Source organism: Radiomyces spectabilis, assembly GCF_025331425.1.
Source record: "Radiomyces spectabilis strain NRRL 2753 chromosome Unknown BYT42scaffold_2, whole genome shotgun sequence".
Lineage (NCBI taxonomy): Eukaryota > Fungi > Mucoromycota > Mucoromycetes > Mucorales > Radiomycetaceae > Radiomyces > Radiomyces spectabilis.
Window position 1 is genome coordinate 2,740,047 of NW_026251927.1, and position 19,438 is coordinate 2,759,484.

General features: G+C 44.1%; 7 protein-coding genes across 7 annotated transcripts; 4 read left to right on the plus strand and 3 right to left on the minus strand.

The window, feature by feature from the left end:
- The first annotated feature begins 44 nt into the window (after positions 1 to 44).
- Positions 45 to 2,384, plus strand: BYT42DRAFT_209423 (uncharacterized protein). The gene is made up of 10 exons (XM_051562554.1): positions 45 to 390; positions 453 to 526; positions 612 to 644; positions 706 to 777; positions 848 to 882; positions 942 to 1,292; positions 1,361 to 1,429; positions 1,495 to 1,759; positions 1,831 to 1,968; positions 2,031 to 2,384. Exons 1-10 carry the CDS (start codon positions 181 to 183, stop codon positions 2,251 to 2,253), a joined length of 1,470 nt encoding a protein of 489 aa, XP_051427742.1. The 5' UTR covers positions 45 to 180; the 3' UTR covers positions 2,254 to 2,384.
- Positions 2,385 to 2,509: 125 nt separating this feature from the next.
- Positions 2,510 to 3,174, minus strand: BYT42DRAFT_610989 (uncharacterized protein; the record flags this gene model as incomplete). The annotated part of the gene is made up of 2 exons (XM_051571442.1): positions 2,510 to 3,081; positions 3,147 to 3,174. The coding sequence occupies 2 exons, from the start codon at positions 3,172 to 3,174 to the stop codon at positions 2,510 to 2,512; spliced, it is 600 nt and encodes a 199-aa protein (XP_051427743.1).
- An 879-nt stretch (positions 3,175 to 4,053) lies between these two features.
- BYT42DRAFT_610990 (Coproporphyrinogen III oxidase) lies at positions 4,054 to 5,442 on the plus strand (the record flags this gene model as incomplete). Its single annotated transcript, XM_051571443.1, has 4 exons — positions 4,054 to 4,067; positions 4,157 to 4,298; positions 4,378 to 4,413; positions 4,480 to 5,442. The coding sequence occupies 4 exons, from the start codon at positions 4,054 to 4,056 to the stop codon at positions 5,440 to 5,442; spliced, it is 1,155 nt and encodes a 384-aa protein (XP_051427744.1).
- A 97-nt stretch (positions 5,443 to 5,539) lies between these two features.
- On the minus strand, positions 5,540 to 11,025 carry BYT42DRAFT_558137 (Hydantoinase B/oxoprolinase-domain-containing protein). Its single transcript, XM_051566971.1, has 19 exons — positions 10,950 to 11,025; positions 10,512 to 10,888; positions 10,344 to 10,451; positions 10,198 to 10,282; positions 10,018 to 10,130; positions 9,859 to 9,951; positions 9,415 to 9,786; positions 9,199 to 9,353; positions 9,090 to 9,124; positions 8,711 to 9,027; positions 7,785 to 8,630; positions 7,536 to 7,718; positions 7,370 to 7,465; positions 7,262 to 7,287; positions 7,057 to 7,204; positions 6,370 to 6,993; positions 6,268 to 6,314; positions 6,109 to 6,193; positions 5,540 to 6,039 (listed from the first exon to the last, which is right to left on the minus strand). Exons 2-19 carry the CDS (start codon positions 10,750 to 10,752, stop codon positions 5,645 to 5,647), a joined length of 3,969 nt encoding a protein of 1,322 aa, XP_051427745.1. The 5' UTR covers positions 10,753 to 10,888; positions 10,950 to 11,025; the 3' UTR covers positions 5,540 to 5,644.
- A 571-nt stretch (positions 11,026 to 11,596) lies between these two features.
- On the plus strand, positions 11,597 to 13,383 carry BYT42DRAFT_558140 (Di-sulfide bridge nucleocytoplasmic transport domain-containing protein). The gene is made up of 7 exons (XM_051566972.1): positions 11,597 to 11,841; positions 11,905 to 12,185; positions 12,244 to 12,476; positions 12,534 to 12,649; positions 12,711 to 12,846; positions 12,910 to 12,982; positions 13,045 to 13,383. Exons 1-7 carry the CDS (start codon positions 11,727 to 11,729, stop codon positions 13,147 to 13,149), a joined length of 1,059 nt encoding a protein of 352 aa, XP_051427746.1. The 5' UTR covers positions 11,597 to 11,726; the 3' UTR covers positions 13,150 to 13,383.
- Positions 13,384 to 14,131: 748 nt separating this feature from the next.
- BYT42DRAFT_490813 (uncharacterized protein) lies at positions 14,132 to 15,473 on the minus strand (the record flags this gene model as incomplete). The annotated part of the gene is made up of 6 exons (XM_051564029.1): positions 14,132 to 14,436; positions 14,509 to 14,574; positions 14,637 to 14,718; positions 14,876 to 15,058; positions 15,120 to 15,243; positions 15,328 to 15,473. The coding sequence occupies 6 exons, from the start codon at positions 15,471 to 15,473 to the stop codon at positions 14,132 to 14,134; spliced, it is 906 nt and encodes a 301-aa protein (XP_051427747.1).
- Positions 15,474 to 16,167: 694 nt separating this feature from the next.
- Positions 16,168 to 17,967, plus strand: BYT42DRAFT_592133 (major facilitator superfamily domain-containing protein; the record flags this gene model as incomplete). The annotated part of the gene is made up of 10 exons (XM_051570598.1): positions 16,168 to 16,297; positions 16,364 to 16,457; positions 16,515 to 16,689; positions 16,753 to 16,904; positions 16,974 to 17,082; positions 17,244 to 17,366; positions 17,436 to 17,509; positions 17,582 to 17,623; positions 17,682 to 17,766; positions 17,824 to 17,967. The coding sequence occupies 10 exons, from the start codon at positions 16,168 to 16,170 to the stop codon at positions 17,965 to 17,967; spliced, it is 1,128 nt and encodes a 375-aa protein (XP_051427748.1).
- Between the last annotated feature and the right edge of the window lie 1,471 nt (positions 17,968 to 19,438).

Genomic DNA, 19,438 nt, shown 5'->3' on the forward strand with positions numbered 1-19,438 from the left:
GAAGATGAAGGGTTAAATAAAGGGGACATAAAAAGATGGCGAGTATTCGACGTTGCCCTGAAACTCCCGCTAGGTTTCGTTTTTAAACTGCTCCTTTCTTCACGACACCCCTAAAAATCGCCTCTATTACTTCACCACCAGTGTCCTTTATCCTATCATTCCATCTTTTTTTGAATAGCTATGAAGCCATTTGTCCTCATCAGTGCAGTTGCGACTTTGCTCTGTTTCCAAGATGCCATGGCTCAACAGGAAGGGGGAACCATACCCGTTCCAACCACGTCGACAGCATCATCCTATTCTTGTGACCCTAGCACTTGCACGTTAGCGAACGGATGTCTGTGTGCCTCCAAGCAACCTCCAAATAATATGACACCCGCCGACACGCCACAGGTATTATTACAAGGAGCAGGCGTTCCCAATAACGACTTACATTATTAATGTTTACCTGACAGTTTGTTACCATCACATACGATGACAGTATCCAGGCCGAACTATTGAAGACAGCTAGAAAATTGCTCAACGTTACGTAAGTTGGATCAAAGGCAAACCCCATCTCAAACCAGGCTTTTGATAACATCCTAATGCAATTTTTGTTATTGATTCTTCAACAGGAATCCAAACGGATGTCCCGCACGCGGAACATGGTAAGACAAAAAGATTCTCACAGGAATATTCACATTTTCTATTGCTCATAATGTTTGCTAGGTTTGTGTCAATGCAATATACCGACTTTTCCTTGGTTCAGGAATGGTATTCCCAAGGCAATGAAATCGCCGAGTAAGTGTGTTAAAACATTTGTATCATCGGCTAAATGATGAGCTTACTGTCATTTTTTTTTTTTCATTAGCCATACTTTCACTCATGTGGGCACTCCATCGGAGCGTATGTAATTTGCTGAAAAAAAGAATAACCTGTCAGCGATTCTAACCGTTATTAAATAGAGGAAATCAGTAGCTGCAAGACCATGCTGAATACGTATGGTGGTATTCCCAACGGCAAGGTCAGAGGCTTCCGCGCTCCTTTCCTAAATTACACAAAAGATACACTGGGCTTGCTGCACAAACAAGGCTTCTTATACGATTCAAGCGCAAGTGCAGTATCCGAGGATGTTTTTTGGCCGTACACACTCGATAATGGCATGGCCAACGACTGCTGGACCGGTATCTGCACGGCCGGTGAAGTGAAACTACCTGGTTTATGGGAAGTCCCCATGTATGCAGTACTAGATAACGGCAGTATCCCGCAATTGATGGATGTATACATGGCAGGTCAGCCTGAAGACGTAGCCAAATGTAAGGCTTTATTCGTCGCTAGAGACTCCTCCCTGAGCAGATCCAACCAATCTGACATTTCCTATTAGGGAGTATGGATGCCTTCAACCGACATTACCATGGTGGGAGACAACCCTTTGGTATTTACGTTCATCCAAGTAGGTTATCTTCACAGTGATGAAACCAAAGGTATATTTGCTAACCTAGATATCATTATTTTTAGCTCATCTTACTGGATATCCTGGTCTTGATGATCCTGCTCCCAAGCTCAATGGTCTTGTAAACTTTATCAAATCGCTTGCCGATAAACCTGATGTATGGTTTGTCACCAACCAACAGTTGCTGCAGTGGATGATGAACCCCGTGAAAGCATCCGAACTTGCCAAACAGGACTACATGAAGTGCCAACAACCAGTCATTGCCAAAGAAATCTGCAACGGTTTGGACGACGATAACAATGGTCAAATCGATGACAACCTCTATAACAGGTAAAGCGCGAGCACCGGTTTCACTCATCAATGCACATCATGCTTATCAATTTTATCCTCCACTTTAACAGCTGCAACTTTGGCACCACCACGTTCAAGACATGTTTCAATTGTCCTGGCAGTGCACCTACCCTGGATAATCCTACACCAGCATCCTCTGTTCAAAATGGCACAGCTGGCTATCGATGGCCTCTTCCCAACAACTGCGAGTAAGTGTCTCTGTAAAAAAAAGGAATGAACTCTGTTGCACCAATGCTCATTGACTTGCTAGTACTAAATGGTGGGATCCCATTGACAATGTGTGTCTATGTTCGTCTACCGATTGTCAATACAAAGACACGGCAGTGCCAACCAACAGAACCTTGAATGGTGGCGTGAATGCGAACCAGGCCGGAGGATCCAACGACGTTGCGGCGCTAACCCTTCAACCTTTCCATCTTCTCAGCGGCCTTCTAATAGCTGCCATCATGACATACCCAATAGCATCTTTCTAAATTGCACGTTGTCTGCTAGTTTTCATCGCGTTTCTTTTTATCAGTTAACTTATTCCTCCCATTCATATGATTTCTCTTTTGTAAATGACCCGTAATTAGAGAAAATATAACATTTCATCACTAAAGATCATCCGACGGTTTCCCGATCATTTGATTTGAGTATATTATTACACGATAGAAAGGATAAGAGCTAGACAGAAAGAAAAACGGATGGAGGGGGAGAGAATGAGAAAGAGAGAAAGGAAAGTAAGATTCTTTAAGCATGTCCCTGGAGAGGATTGGGGGAAGCTTGCGGACTGACTTGATCAGCGGATACTTGGACCGTCATTGGAGCGTCAGTGCTGATGATATGACTTGGGACTGGGTCATCGCTAAAGGTGTTGATGGCTTGCTGATAGTAACTGGCGGCAGGCTTATTCCATTCACGTTCCAGTTCATCGACAATCTCACCCAGCTTGGAACCGCTGGCCACAATCACACGGGACAAAGCACTAATAATATGATCCTTGCTGTCGACACGAGGGCGGATTTCCACCTTGACACGTTCCACACTATAGTCGCTGGTGAAAAATGAACGGAAGTAGTTGTAGTACGACTGTTCCGCATCGTAGAAATACTGAAGATCAATCACAATTTCGGTATGTGTTTGGAAGGAAACGGGTCGACCAGATGCAAATAAGGAGTTTTCCAATTGGATATCGTTATGTTCTCGCATCCACTGAAGAATCTCTTCCCTTGTGCCAAAGAAGACCCATCGGTTGGTGTTGGCTGCACTTGAGACCGTAATTTTTTTGGCCAGGAGTGGTGGTACTACGACATGACCCGACTCTGAAAAAGGTGGAGTTAGTGATGAGAAGTACTATCCGTTGGGTTTATACAGGCGAAAGGCTTACCCAGTTCATAGCCATATGTAAAAGTCATTGTGGGGTGTGTGTGTATATTTCGATTGTTCTAACAAGAGAAAGAAACGTGTGATACCGGGGTTTGACCTTTTAAGAAACTATGGAATTCTGTGACCGCAAGCCACCGGAACAGCGGCTGCATAACCCAAGCTAAATTCAACCCCCGCTGTCGTCCAGCGGCAGTGCTCGGCTTGGAGTTACCCACGTGCCTCCCTCTGTCAGTTAGCTTGCACTGTATCACTCGCCGCAGGTACCTATCAAACGCAAAAGAGCTGCTCATACGATTTTTTTTGCCTATGAACTTATTGAGCGGCAAATAGGGATGCCAAGATTTCTCTCGAAGAATTATAGGATGATCTGACGGTTGCACGTGACTTGTCTCAGCGCACGCATGGGGTGACCCTAAATGCAAGAGTGGACAACATCGAGGCTGCAGAACTGTGAGGAAACGCCCAAGTTTTCCAAGCCGCTGCAATTTGACAACCGTTTGTGCGTTGACAATCATCGATGAATGCGAGGATATGTATGATTTTGCATAGAGATTAGCGCCCAATCTTATTTCTTTGCCACAAATACAGTAGGCTTAAATACTACGGACATATTCGATGAATGTTGTGATGCGTTTGTTGCAACTACTTCCTGAAAGGTCAGCGAGCAGCGATTCCTATTTGTAATTCTTGAAGGATCGCCTAAGATTTGGTACTCCGATCCCAGTCTTCCTGGTGAACGGCTATCTTCCGGTTGTTTTGAAATTTTCCCCAATTTTTTTCCCCGCACTCGAGTTCGCTGTTTCTGGGCATCTCAAGCAATGTTATCCGGGAACACGACACGAACATGTAAGCGAACTCAATTACGGACACGACAAACTACAGTTGGTAACCATTGAAAATAGTACGCCATGCCAACCGCCTCGTAACTCCTCGCGCAACGAATCTGTAAATACTGTCATTTTGACCGCGTGTGTGCGACTTGCCGCTAATATATATACCCATTCCCCACAGTTTCTCGTCGAGTCGAGCGCGTCTTTACAGCACTGCCAAAGTCGCTACAGCTAATTCTGCTAGAAAAGATAATAAATCGCGATACTGGGCTTTTGCCGCAGCTGGCAGTGCTTTAGCTTTCAGCTTATGGACCGCTCCTAAGGTAAAAAAAAAAAAAAGGAGAGAAATATCACCCGTATTGCATCGAGTTCCTTGGCTGATACATATATGATTTTTGTCAGATTTATTGTGATGCCGCCAATGACGATAAACAACGGGTAAAACAGAACTTGTATTTGTAACAGTTGACTGAGATCTAGAATTTTAACATTTTACGAATCTAGCGAGCGGAAGGTCCGATCACTGATAAAGATCCTATGCGCTTGCGTATGGAAGCTTTTGTAAAGGGCTTGCAAAACCGTATCGTATCTGATATTGAAGCACTGGATGGAAAGCAGTTCACCCGCACGACGTGGCAACGACAAGAAGGTGGAGAAGGCATTACCTGTGTTCTTCAAGATGGCAACGTATTTGAAAAGGCGGGTGTGGGTGTCTCCATTGTATATGGTCAATTACCTAAAGCTGCGGTCGAACAAATGCGTCACGATCGAGGCAAGGATATCAGTGCCGATGGTCCGGTCCCATTTTTTGCTGCCGGTATTTCACTGGTGATGCATCCCCATAATCCCAACGCTCCTACAGTGCATATGAACTATCGATACTTTGAGATTGAAAACCCGGACGGTACACCGAAAATGTGGTGGTTCGGCGGTGGATCCGATTTGACGCCAAGCTACCTGTATGAAGAAGATGCCATCCATTTCCATCAAGTCTTGAAAGAAGGTTGCGACAAGTTTGATAAAAAGCATTACGGCAACTTCAAACAATGGTGCGACAAGTATTTCTACAACAAGCACCGCGGCGAATCGCGTGGCATTGGCGGTATCTTCTTTGATGATTTAGATGACAAACCGGCCGACGAAGTGTTTAGTTTTGTCAAGGAAATGGGCAACCGATTCTCACTTTCTTATATCCCCATCATGAAGAAACGCATGAATATGCGCTTCACCCCGGAAATGAAGGAATGGCAACAAATCCGTCGCGGACGTTACGTGGAATTCAACTTGGTCTGGGATAGAGGTACCAAGTTTGGTTTGCAAACCCCTGGTGCCAGAATCGAGGCTATCCTCATGTCCCTCCCATTGACAGCCCGTTGGGAATACATGCACGTGCCAGAACCGGGATCCAAGGAAGAAGACTTGGAAGAAGTATTAAAGAATCCCAGAGATTGGGTGCCATTGGATTAAGTGGATGAACGAACAACGGAAAAAATTGGCATAGATCTTTTTTTTTTTTACATGACATGTAAAACACCATACTATACAGCATATCAGCCATTGTATTGTGCGAATATATCGATATCGTTTTTTCCCTTTTTGCACATTTTTCTAAAGATTACACATTCAGGGAAGAGTTGCAGGTTGTACGTAGTCTTTTTTCTACCCTGCCCTAGTTGCTTTCAGATAAAGCCTTGTGAAGGCCCAGGCTACCTCCTGCTTTGACCAAGTTGTTCAAGCCTTGGGTAACTTTGGCGAAAAGAGGCTTATTAGCGTTACCGTCTGCATGACCGTAACCTCCTCCGCCTGGCGTTTCAATAATGATGCGGTCTCCCTTGCTAAACAAGGCCGAGTTTTTGCTGGACAGATTCACCAAGCGTTCCGTGCCGTCTTCGTTCTTGCGCACCCAGTAGTTGATACCGGATTGACCATCTTGGCCTCCCATCAGACCGTACGGTCTAAACACACGACGCTCGGACAAGATGGATACCTGGATACCGTTTTCCAAAAATTCAATATCACGGACAACACCGTCGCCGCCGTGGAATAAACCATTTCCTCCAGAACCTACAACAATAAGGCCGAACTTGAGCACCATTTTTGGGATATCGTCTCAAACTATAGCTATACACCAACCTTGACGAATAGAGAATTCTCTCAATAAAACAGGATATCTTCGTTCCAGAATTTCTGGATCCGTGATACGTGTATTCGTCATATGCTATTAACAATAAGCACGTTACGTTTGCTAAAAAAAAAAAGTAGGCGAGTGAATCCTTTTTTTTTTTCACTCACTGTATGTACACCGCTTTGTCCGTTCCAATCAGGGCCAGCACCGCTACCTAATTAATATTGAGTGAGGCGTATCTTTGCTGCATGGGATCGGTTTTATCGTACCTCCTGCAATGGTTTCATAGTAACCCCATCCTGGTCCAGTCTTTCCTGTTTCTTCCTTGGTATTTTCTTTGCCAAAGGTGAGGTTGTTACAACATCCTTGGCTAGCCGCGCAAGCGTTGAACGCTTTCAGTACAACGTCGACGATACGTTGACTCGTCAACACATTGCCACCGACGACGGCACTGTCTTCCGAAGGACTGAGAATGGAACGAGCGGGGATGCGAATATCAATCGGTTCGAGACATCCCGAGTTCAGAGGAATGTCTTGTCCTACAAGGCAACGAATACAATAGATGATGGCACTGTGGCACACGCTCTGCGGTGTATTTGTATTGCCATACACTTCTGCACCTGTGCCCTCAAAATCGAATGTGGCGGTTCCGTCCTTGTCATTGATAAGCACACGCAAACAAATGGGGGTACCGTCGTCCATATAATCGACCGCCACAAGATCTTCACCCTTGCGATCCAAAGCCACTTGCTTGAGCAAATTGCGTACGGCCAACTCCGCATTACGACGAATATGCATCATGTACGCTTGAACCACTTCCAGAGAGTACTCTTGAATCAAAGATTTCACCAGCGTAATACCTTTGTGATTGGCGGCAATTTGCGCTTTGAGATCTGTAAATGCATTGTTAGTCTTATCTGCACAAAACATAGCATCATTTTATGAATTTATTTTACCAGAGATGTTATCACGCAGTGAACGCGTGCCGGAACAACCAGGGAAAGACGCAGGAATTTCACACAAGTATTTTTCCAAACCTTCCATGTCAAATTTACCACCAGATACGATTTTGAACGACTTGATAGCAGCTCCTTCTTCATAAAGCTTTTGATGCACGCTTTAATAATCAGTTGATTATGTTGGCATATCTTTTTCTCCTACCTCTTTCGAATGCGGTGGCATTGAACCTAGGTGATGAAAGCAATAGCAGCAAAGAAAAAAAAGGAGTTAGTAAATCACGCAAGTTTTTGGTACAGGTTGGTCATTTACCGGGAGAAATGCCTCCAATATCGGCATGATGTCCTCGGGACGCAACAAAGAATACAATTTCGCCTTCGTTGAAAACGGGTGTAATAATCGTAATATCTGCAATGGTTCTGTGTCAGTTTTGAAAGGCATACTAGGTATCTACTGTTTTGTTAGTCTCCTACGGTACCTGGTAAATGCGATCCTCCAGCAGCGGGATGATTTGTCATGATCACGTCGCCTTCATGCAAGTTGCTTTTGTAGTAATTCATTTGATACGTTACTGCATGGCTCAAGGCACCCAAATGGACAGGAATATGAGGCGCATTGGCCACGAGTCCACCGTCCGCTCCAAAGAGCGCACAGGAGAAATCTAGTGAAGCATATATGGATTCAGTCATCAGCAGTCCACAATGTATCAACAGCGCAACAGATTTACCTAATCTTTCTTTGATATTGGTACTGATGGCCGTCTTTTGAAGCGTTCTTCCCATTTGTTCCGCAATACTCATGAAACGATGAGAAAAGATCGATAGTTGAATCGGTTCCATTTCTGTGGTCACTTTTTTCTTTTCTCCTTTGCCTACAGTGATGGTAATATGCTGAGACGTGATCAATGCGGTACAGAAAGGTTCAACAACGATGGTGGCCGTTTTATCGATAATGATGGCGGGACCTGATACCAACGATCCTGGCGCCAAATTGGTGAGCTGGAACACAGGGACTTTATCATCACGACCGGATTCGAAATAAACAGATGTAAAGCTGTCCCGCGCAGCATCGTCTACAGGCTTCACCTTGCCTTGCGATTCCAAATCGGCGATTTCTTGATAAGCTGTCAAATTATCGTGCTTCATCGTTTTACCGATACCGCGAACACGGATATCATCTACGTTGATGGCTCGATCGGGGAAAGAGAAGCTGAATTCTTGTTCATACAGTTTTACAAACTCGGCTTCAAAGTTCCATGGGTCATCTTGGTTATGGGTAGGTTGCAAGGTCATTAGTGCACAGTCGGTGCCTTCATATCGTAGGTTGAGGTACACTTCGGTTTCAATGTTATCCTCTGCAAATCCTTGGGAAGAAAGCTCCTCGCGACAGCGCGCCGATAAGTTTTCAATACGTTCCCGAAGTCCAGGAATCGAAGTTGCTGTCAAAGTCTCGGCAGAAGGCTCCTGCAGTTCATGCACAACATCCGCCAACGCCAAGCCAAAAGCCGATAAAATTGAGCTGTGTCGGTAAAGCACAATTTTCGAAATACCCAAATTACGTGCAATGCCGCAAGCTACATCATACGGGCAAAAGAGCAACAACATTAGCACCCGGACGGATGATGTTTTCTTTCCCCCCTGCAATTGACGTTACCATGCTGGCCACCCGCTCCGCCAAAGACGGCCAAAACGTGGTTACTGGTATCATGGCCCTTTGCTTCCGTCAGGGCACGAATTGGTCGACACATGGTTTCGTTGGCCACCTTGATATAACCGTATACAATTTCGTCCAATGATTTCGACTCGCCCGTATGCTTATTAATTTCGTTGGCCAGTTGAGAGAATTTTTGACGCACAATTTCAATATCCAACGGCTCATCCTCATTGGGGCCGAAAATCTTTGGGAAATAATCGGGCAACAATCGACCAAGGAACAAATTGGCGTCTGAGACAGCCAACGGGCCGCCCTTTCTGTTAAAAGAAAATCACTCGTCAGACTGGTATTGCATGATAGGTTGTGTAAACTCACGTACCTGTAGCATGCGGGACCAGGATGAGCACCCGCGCTCTAGAATGCGAACCGTCGATCAGACTGCTTGCTTGACATGCTTCATTTCTCCACGATAAAGCAAACCGACTTACCTCGGGACCCACGACAAACATGCCATTTTTGAAGAATAGCATGGATCCACCACCTGCAGCGACTGTATTGATATCGAGCTGAGGGGCTTGGATAGTCACACCGGCGGTGGTTGTCTCAAACACATGCTCATAGTGACCATCAAAACGCGAGACGTCTTTCAACTTGCGTGTTACCATGGTGCCACACACACACGTAATTTTCCACGAGTATCGTACCTGTACTGGTGCCGCCCATATCGAAACCAATGACGGGTGTCTTGTCTTTTTCATCGTAGGTTGTCAAGGCATACCCGACCACGCCACCGGCAGGGCCGGACAGGATGGCTCTGAAACCGGAGAAATTATTCACCGGGACCAAACCACCATCGCTTTGCATGAATTGCAACGTCGAAGTTCCTTTTTCGAAGCCATCATCAAATCCACTGACAAAACCTTTGATGTAATTCTGAATACAAGGCGTAAGGTAAGCATCCGCCGTGGCCGAAGTTCCTCGGGGAACGATCTTGATCATAGGCATCACTTCGCTGGACAGTGATACGTGGGAAAATCCCATCTTCTTTGCCAGGTCACCAATGGCCTGCTCATGTCCTGCCAAAAATGAAATCAGTTCGCATGCAGCCTTTTTTCTTGTGAAACAAATAAAAAAACCCAAGAGCATACCAGGAAAGGTATATGAATGCATCAAACAGACAGCGATGCTTCGATAGCCATCATCCAGTAACTTTTGCAATTGCTGCTTTACGACGGACATGTCTACATCGAGAATCAAGTGAAACTCTCAATATCTCGCATTGATCTTATGCACGTATTACTACTAACCTGGTTCACGAAGAATCTTGACCCATTCGCCCGAAATGCCTTCCATGGCATCCTCCAACTTGTGTGGTTCCTCTACACGGTCCACCGAGGCCAAAGAATTCACTAGCATAACTCTGTTGTTTTTCCCCAAAACCATCAGCTCAACAGAGTCCAAGTGATAGGCGACTTCATCTGTCTTACCGCTCATCAATTTCAATCACGCCTTGCTGCAATACATCAGGCTTGCTGATGGATAAATCGAAAATCTTGGGTCTGGACTGGTTGCCTGATTTGAAATATTTTCGTGAGCGACTCGTTTCTCGATACTGATATGCAGGGAAGCCTACCAATGACCAACAAGTCTTTGAAACCTTTCGTTATCAGCAAGGCACAACGTTCGCCTTTGCGTTCCAGTAAAGCATTGGTAGCGACAGTGGTTCCCATTCGCACGCTCTCTAAAACAGCATGTCAATGATCTTCTTTGTCGTAATTCCTGTGCCGAAACAGAAATATACCAATATTGTCTGTGGGCACCGGTTCATTGCGAGGGTGCTTGATGCCAGTGGCTTGCTCCACAATGCGGCGAATACCCTCGGTTGGCGCGTCAGCGTAATTAGCGGGATCTTCCGATAAAAGTTTCACGACAAACTCTTGATAGTCTTCCTCACCGGCTTTTCCGAGAAAGCCAATGCAGTCAGTAAATGTGCCTCCTCTGTCAATGCAGATGGTTAATTTCTTGTTTCCGAGATTCGTCATGGCAAAAAAGCGCAGGAAAAAAGCAAGACAGAACTTTTATCGAAGCCCCACAAATACAGGCACTTTTTCTGAGCCTTAGTCGGTGAATCAATTTTATGACCCATCTTATATGCGAGATCGATCCATTGCGTACGCACTATCATGTGCTCATATCAGGATCCGTCGGGGAAACCGTAATTTCACCACATCCAACCCACCCACGATATGGACGGCATACTGTATATAACACATTTGTATCGATAGTTTTGTCCAAGCTGCCGTGTTTTGCAGGCATTTACTTTTTTCCCTTAACAATCGAAACCTGAAGCAGAAGATAAAGAATGACTCTGATCGATCAGCCATATCCGTGCAAGTGCATCGCGCATGAAAGCTGTTTTACTCCCTCTGTATCTTTTCATCATGCGTGCGTCAAAAAAGTCTAGTGGTAGTTGCATACACTACAGAGAAAAAGGCAATGGATCAGTCAGAGGTTTAAGCAATTAGAGTGATCCAAGTTTAGAAGCTGTACTTAACGGAGACAGTTCACAATTACATTGATGAAGCCATCCTTCTCAAAGAAAATTAAAAGGTTGACGACGCTTATCTGTTTCAGCTGGACATTTTTCATTTTCAGAAAATACGGCAGCAGTTTGTCTCGCAAGTGAAAATTCATGTCAAAATACCAAGAACAGGTTCGTTAAATATTAATCATCGTGCAGCCACTGCAAGTTTTATTTTATCCTGTTAACATGATATATTCAGTTTGAACGTAAAAGGGCAGTTGCAAGTTGCAAGATGTGAACACCCCATCCATGGAATCCACCCAAATCACCGCAGCATGAGAATGACAAAATTACATTAAGCGCCCGCCCGAACCAATCGGCCGTCACGGTGTACAAAGTTTTGCAAGCAGACACAGCATGGAATGCCAGTTGCTCACTTTTGGCCCGCTAATTCGTTTGTCTATTCACCGCATTTCTTCAAGCCTTTGAGTAATGCATCATAAGCGCACAACTGAAGCCCCCATGGAGTTCGAATATGAACATCCACCGGTGTTTGCGTACAGCGTATTCAGTGGCTCTGCCAAATGTGACGATGATCATCCTTACTGTAAGTAACTGACCATGGACTGATTGAAAAACGATAATCGTCTTTCCTCATCAACGTTCATAGTACGCAAAGATGAACTGGCACCCAAGAGCAACTCGTTCAGTTTCTTTTTACCCAAATCCTATCTATCCACTGAGGACCATACCTCGTTTCGTAAATCATATTCAGTCTTTGACGATTTGAGCCGCATCACCTTGGAAGATAACGATCAAGAAATCACAAACGACAGCAACCAGGTGGATCATAATCAAAGTTCAAATCAAGATACCATAGCCCCAGAATCAAGTTTATCCCATGAAACTTCTGTCATGGAGCCGGAAACGGAATCGCTTGACGTACAGACGGTAATTCGCTGCGCTGTCGCCTTGGACAACCGTTACATTCGTACTTATCGTTTGGTAGGATTTATTGCCAGTCGTTCCATATCAACAACCTTGCCAACAACCTTGCCAACAACCAGCACGATCGGTCAGCGACGATCGTAGCCCCTTCTCGCCACCACAGTTATCGTTATCCACACAATCAGGATCACCTCCCAATGTCTCGCCGCAATCACCTTACCCTTCCCCTCCCTTTATTCACGTTAAACACGACCCTGTTGCGCATCACCGTGGCTTGATATACTACTTGTCAGGGTATGTGAAAAAATACCTCTACATCCAAATTCATTGTCATTGACTAACCCTGCGTAGTCTTTTTCGCATGGGAATCAACCTCGTCTTGTTCCTTTTCGCTCTCTACCTCGCCATTCAGTTTGCATCAGCATTGAAACGAGATGTTATCCGAAAACTGGAGATTTATGAATCAGGTACAGCACATTGATGGATGGCGTGTGTTTTCATGAGCGTTCAGCTGACACTTTTTTGTAGATATGCTCGATGAGACAATTCACTGCAATAAACTTTATGCAGCTAATATGTGCGATCCCTCAACGCGACGACCGCATATGGAAGATCAGTGCAAAACATGGGAACAATGTATCCATCGGCCCATGTGGATTGGAAGGTATGCTTCTTCATTTGAATTTTTGACCCTTTCTGATCGTAGAGGTACTTATTGTTTTACTAGAACCAAAGTTCTAGCAGAGACCTTTGCTGAAATTCTCAACAGTTTTGTGGATGAAATATCGATCAAGACCATAGTATGTATGAAACTAATAGTATACGGTGCACGGTACTCACATTTATTGGTATTCTCGACCAGATTGTCTGCTTTTCAGTCTTCTTTGCATTTATGTGGTCTTCAGCAATGCGGCCAAAAGAAACGCATAAGCAACCGTTGCGGATTGGCAATCATTATGATTCATAACGTCATTCTCGGCAACAGAACCTTGCCATCGTTTTCTCCTCGTTCGCCATCCCTGGCAGTCAAACGAACAAACCGCCCCCCCCCCTTCTTTTTTATTCTTTTTTCACAGATATTCCTACTGCATCCCTTTCATCATTTACCATATTCTTTATACATCTACATTTGTCCACTTTCTAATTCATATCAGAACATACATATATTACTGTTTTTTTTTTCAAAACCGTTCCATTCATGGTTACCAATATTGTAGGGAGGCTTATGGATAAAGTGGATGGACAGCTATACGACATTATTTCGTGCTGTCATGGAACGCAGAGAGGATCTTCGGCTTATTGCTGTTGTGGTACAGTATCGTATGTTTCTGTGCAGTGGTGGATCTCGGATGGAAATTTGAGCTTTCTGCTTTACTGCTGTGCAAATGCTACCGTCATCTTCTGCACATGATCGATGTATGATGTGTGACCATAAAATTTTATTGCATTGAAGGCTATTCAGTATTGATGCTATGATACATTGGAATTGGTGCTCGACATGCTTGGCATCACATACGGCTAAGAAAAGGGAATATCGTCAGCTGTATAGAACCATAGAAGGATGAAGCAATCGGGGCAATTCAAAGTGGAAAAATGCAACCGAGATGTATTGGAGAAGAAGAAGAAGAAAAATAAAAAAACGAACAATGCAATTGGGGAAAGCAAATTTTATGCCGCCGATTTGTTGCCGAGTGTAAATAGCAACACCGAGCCGACGACAAGTAAGGATCCACAGCCTTTATATACGGTAAAACCTAAAATACATGTCAATATCGGTCGATTTCCCAGCGTACTCAAAAATACTTACATTGAGCAGAATCCGTTCCACAATACCACGCATGGCTAATGACATAGACCAATACTGCGCGAAGTCCCTGCAGAATTCCAGTGGCGACCTGTGAACAGTAAAGTTTTTTGTTTGTTTGTTTGTTTTGCATCGATATGCCGTCCTATCTTGGGCATATGTCCATCCTATATTGAACACTTACACTTCCAGTTCTTTCAATTAACTCGTAATAATTCCAAGAATGGGTTGCATTGGCAACCACGACCATGGCATAGGTTAAACACACTTGAGCCAGCGAAACATCTTGGTCGACGTGAATCAATTGATCAAAGCGTGGCACGGTATAAAAGGTGATCCATAGTAGAGATATAATGGTGGTGTAAACTCCAGTGAAGAAGCATACTCGTGCTGGCAAAGGCGGCGGGAACTGTTTGGATAAGATATGGTCGGAATAAACGTACACACAAGCTAATGAACCCAACAACAAAAGGACCGGTTAATTGTCACGGTAGGAACAGCGCACAAAAAGTGACAACTTACAATAAAAAAAGGTACCACCAAGCGTCATGAGAGTACCAAACATTAAAAGGGAAGAACTGGTGGTTGCTACGCAGGGATATCATTAGTGTGCCCGAATCATTGGGAACAAGCCATGGTGATTGCTTTACCATTGTCCTGCGGAGATTGCTGACGCAAATTATCCAAGGAACTCAGCGCCAGACCAGCACTTGTACCAAAGATGGCGATCCACTGTATTTTTGTCAGTGTACGTTGCATAAAAAAGTATGTAAGAATGGCGCACCAGATCACTACACTACTGTATATCACTTGGTACATCTATAAAAAAAAAAGCTCAATTAATTCATCTGTTTCTTGCCACTCCTCCTCACCGCGTTGACGGACTTACCCCGCTGCCGATCACTGCAAAACCCAGGGTTACGCAAAAGTTGGCGACGACATCGAGCATGGAAAGTTTCATGACAGAAAAATGATTGACGGCTCCTTCAGTGTACAGTCTTGGACTTTTCTCTTCTTCATCATTGTGACTATTTTGGGCCAATAGTTCCATGCTAATACGTGGATGAACGCTCTGAAATAAAATAGGTAAAACAAGGAAACATCGTGACGTGTGGGTGAAAGGCATAACCTACTTCGTCATGGTCGTCCTCGGAGCCTAGACTACGATATGCTGTTTTGTTCCGGAGAAGAAATGGAATAATGAAACCTACACACACCATACCCACGTACTGTGCGAGTTGAGTCAGGTAACTGTCGCTAGCTGTTTGTTTCAAACGATGATTGCACGAAACGAAATGATGAGCATGGCCGTCTGCTTTTTCTTTCGAAATGGGTTGGCACTTACTTGCTGCACCCTTATAGAACAACCATTGAACACCGAGCGTAGTGGCAAGACCGGTGATGAGAAATGACAGTTGGTGAATGGCTGTAGTAAGTTGAGCAAAAGTCAATTGCCAAGACTTTCCCAACGATTGAAGTGCATCCATGGGTTCTGAACAAGCTCTTCTCCGAGCCAACGCTGAAAGGTCTATTTTAGCGTCAGCAACCAGGAAAAAAAAATAACTCGTGTAACCTTTTTGATTTAAGGGGATCTTCAACGGGCCCCAAATTCAAGGAAGTTCATCGGAATTTATGCTTGTCATTCGATTTGGCAAACATCATACAGCAGCCGGATATTCATGCATCACTGCATTTGCATTAATCATCTTTTACTTTAGGTTCAAATCTACTTACCAGAGGAAAATCCCGCCGTCCAAACTTGACTCCACTTATCTTGACACGTGTTTTGGTTTTATCTGATCCTTGGTTATCTGGAATTCAGGGGCTACGCGTATCGTTTGCTTCATTGCTTTGTGATCGCGTCATTAAAAAGAGTTTTTGTGACCTATCTGTCCTTTACCGAGGAACAACCTGCTTAGACAGCACGCCTGGCTATCAGAATGACAGTGAATAATACTTACGGGTTTGGCGGGAGCATTGCAAGTCAGCTAATTATTTGGCTTCTGAAGATCGGGGAAGAACTCCGCCCGCACATTCCTTTTAATTTTCCAGAGGAACCCGCCCTACACCTGTTCCAAACGTTAAGCTCTGAGCATGCTACATGGAAGTCAAGGCACTGTTCCACTTCTCTCAAGTGACGCAACGGAAGATGAATGGCACCATGATGTCGAACTACGGCAAATGGGCGGTGTATCTGGTTCGCCCATCGATTCCGCCGAGGAAAAGGCTCTTGTTAGACGCTTAGACAGACGCTTGCTACTGTTTGTCATGTTTGGCAATCTCGTCAAAACGTTGGATAACACCAACCTAGGTACTCGCTGACATTGGTTCATATTGCGATCGAGGTGAATTCTCACGATGCATGTCATTTCTGTAGCGAATGCATTCATTAGTGGTATGGAAGAGGAGCTAAATATCACCGGTGTCCAATACAATTGGATGGTAGTGATGTTTATGATTGGTTACCTTGTGTAAGTAAGAAAGAGAAAACGGCTCTTAACAATGAAAAAAAAGCTGACACTATCTAGCATGCAAATTCCGTCCAATATGCTGTTATCCAGGTTGCGACCATCCATTTATCTTCCGGCGATGGAATTTGTGTGGTGTGTCCTAACCTTGTCAATGGCTTGCGTACAGTCTGTGCGTGCGGTCTGCATTCTCCGTTTTCTTCTTGGCTTGGCAGAAGCTGGCTTCTACCCCGGAGTATGTATTAGCAGAGGTGGATTTCAGAAACGTGACACTGACGATTTTTTTTTCTCTTATCAGATTGTGTTCCTGATCAGTAACTGGTATACGAAACAGGAACTGGGAAAGCGGAATTCCTTACTGGCTGTGTGTGGAGCTCTCGGTGGTGCGTTAAGCGGTTTAATCCAAGCGGGATTGCTGAAAACAATGGATGGTACCCTCGGCATCAGTGGGTGAGGATTGATACTTGGTTATATTTTGATCATTGTGCTGATAACCTTCTTTATTTTTTTCTTTATCAGATGGCGTTGGATGTTCATTTTTGATGGAACGATCACCGCTGGTCTAGTGGTCCTTGGCTACCTCTATCTTCCCGACTACCCCAACAATACCCAATGGCTTAGTGATAAAGTAAAGTGATGCTAATCATTCGACAATGATATAATAATGACTAACACAAATTTTAACAGGAAAAAAACCTGGCTCTATACCGACTGAAGCTCGAAGGCAAACAAACAAATCGTCAGCGATCCAAACTCATCGTGGTACTGAAAGATACCCTTTCTAACAAGTATTTGTATCTTTTCGTCTTGTGTTGGGCATCTCTCCATCTAGGATTAGGTCCAGCACATGTCCTGGGCATTGTGGCCAAGAAACTTGGCTACAGCGCCATCTCGGCGAACCTCTTCACTACGGTAAAAAAAAAAATCGAATTCACAACTACCAAATCTTGTTTCATGCTGAAGCGGACTTTTTTTCTTCAGCCGGATATGATCATTACCATGATTTGCGGTCTGTGTAATGGTTTCGTTAGTGATCGATTGCAGACGAGATTATGGTATATTGAACAAAGAATATCGGGAAAGTCAGGTCAACTTAATAATGCAATGGTGGTTACACTCATTGATAGGTGCATCCTTGTACCCGCATTTTTTGCCTTTATTGGCTGCAGGTATTGCCCAAAAAGTGAAAGAGGACTGCCAGTATGGTTTATTCACCGTTTTTCACAGCTTGCTTTCCGTATTCGTGCAGCCTTTCGGCTTCTTGTATGTGGCATTTATTTTGGCTCACGCTGGACTTAGTTCCACGGCTGCGGTATGTACACAAACAGCGTTTTATGGAGATTTCGTAAGGTAACCCAAAAAAACCAAGATCACCATGACGTGGGCAAGCGAAATATTATCATCAACGTCGTTGGAAGTGCAAGCGATGGCACTTGCTATTATGAACACTTCCTCTTCCCTCATGTTTACATGGGCACCCATTGTGCTTTGGCCAGTAACGGGTAAGAGCTGATAACAGAGTTATCTACAAGAGCCAAAAAATAAATACTCATCATCGATGGATGGTTTTGCTCATTACTGTAGATGCACCGCGATACAGTAAGTGATACGTGTAACAACAAACTACCAAATCAGATAATAACCTGACGTATGGTTCCGCACTTTGTTACACAGAGACTGGCTTTCTGACAAGTCTATTGTTTGTTGCTGTTTACATTGCTTCCATAACCACCATTGGGATTTTTCGACGTCGAGATAACGGCGTGTTCCAGTCACCAAAGAATGAAGACGATGTTGATCATCAACCACTGCTGACGGCTAGCCCACAGGAATAAGTAAAAACAATCAGCAGGATCCCTCGAGTCACACGGATTGTACCATAGTCAAGTTACATTATTTTATCTCTCCCTCCCTCCCTTTCTCTCTCTCTCTTTTACCGATGTTTCCATAGAGAACATTGAAATTCCCCACATTCGAAGCAATTATAACTGGATACCTCGAGCCGTTTCTTGAAAAGGCAAAATCCCACTATAAATTGTAATTAAAACGCACTAGACCCGCGGTGACTCTATCAACGTAAGCAATTTCCATAACTATGTTATCATTCTGAAAACCCCATCTTCAGGTATCATACAGACATGGACTTTACGAGAAAGTGTGCCTTTTTTTGAAGAGTCTGCGTTCCATATTAATTTGAAACGTAGTATGGCATGGTCAAAAAAAGGTACACCGGCAGTGGTCACCGTTCCCAAAACACGGGCAACAACAACAACCATTTTAGGCGCGATTTCTGCTGAAGGTGTAATCAAATGCAGTCTTAGGCTTCCTCAACCTCGATCCAATAAAAAGAGAAAACGGGAGATGGTGCTGGGCACATGAAAATTTTGATGACGACGTGCACTCGAAAAATAAAAAAACTCCTTTTGCTTTTGTAAAGGTCTCTATCATGTTGGGTGACGCCCCATGTAGGTGGCCTTATTTGGGTTACGTGCCATGTTCATGATCTTTGTCTTGTTGAGTGACGCCCCATAAGAATCATATTGGGTGACGTCCTATATGATTGCACATCGCATGTATGATGGTCTTGCTTAAGTTATGTGCCATGTTCAGGATCTCTGTCGTGTTGGGTGGCGCCCCATATGATTAATTATCATATACATGAGGGCCTCGTTGGTTCAAACTCCACATGCAGAATATGAATGGACAGGTCAGATAATTCACCCAGAATTGTCAGTGTATTTAACTTTTTTTTCCATTTTATTGTGAACAACCATCTTTGCTCATGGATCATTATTACCACTGTTTGGTCACTTACTGCTCATTGAAGCGTCAGCAACTTGCATTCATCATATAGTGCACACAAAAACATGATCAAATTTATGTACTTCTTGATCAATTGTCATATCCGTTTTTTCCAGTGAACAAATGGATGGTGTGGGTGCTAGAGGTAAAACGATGGATACTCTCTCCAGATCAAGTGTATC

Coding starts and splice junctions, on each gene's coding strand:
- BYT42DRAFT_209423 (XM_051562554.1), top strand. CDS start 181: ATGAAGCCATTTGTCCTCATCAGTGCAGTTGCGACTTTGCTCTGTTTC. Junction 527..611: donor AGAAAATTGCTCAACGTTAC/GTAAGTTGGATC, acceptor ATTCTTCAACAG/GAATCCAAACGGATGTCCCG. Junction 778..847: donor CAAGGCAATGAAATCGCCGA/GTAAGTGTGTTA, acceptor TTTTTTCATTAG/CCATACTTTCACTCATGTGG.
- BYT42DRAFT_558137 (XM_051566971.1), bottom strand. CDS start 10,752: ATGACGAATCTCGGAAACAAGAAATTAACCATCTGCATTGACAGAGGA. Junction 7,288..7,369: donor TATTGGAGGCATTTCTCCCG/GTAAATGACCAA, acceptor TTCATCACCTAG/GTTCAATGCCACCGCATTCG. Junction 6,315..6,369: donor CTATGAAACCATTGCAGGAG/GTACGATAAAAC, acceptor AATATTAATTAG/GTAGCGGTGCTGGCCCTGAT.
- BYT42DRAFT_558140 (XM_051566972.1), top strand. CDS start 11,727: ATGCATCATAAGCGCACAACTGAAGCCCCCATGGAGTTCGAATATGAA. Junction 11,842..11,904: donor TGACGATGATCATCCTTACT/GTAAGTAACTGA, acceptor CAACGTTCATAG/TACGCAAAGATGAACTGGCA. Junction 12,650..12,710: donor ACTGGAGATTTATGAATCAG/GTACAGCACATT, acceptor ACTTTTTTGTAG/ATATGCTCGATGAGACAATT.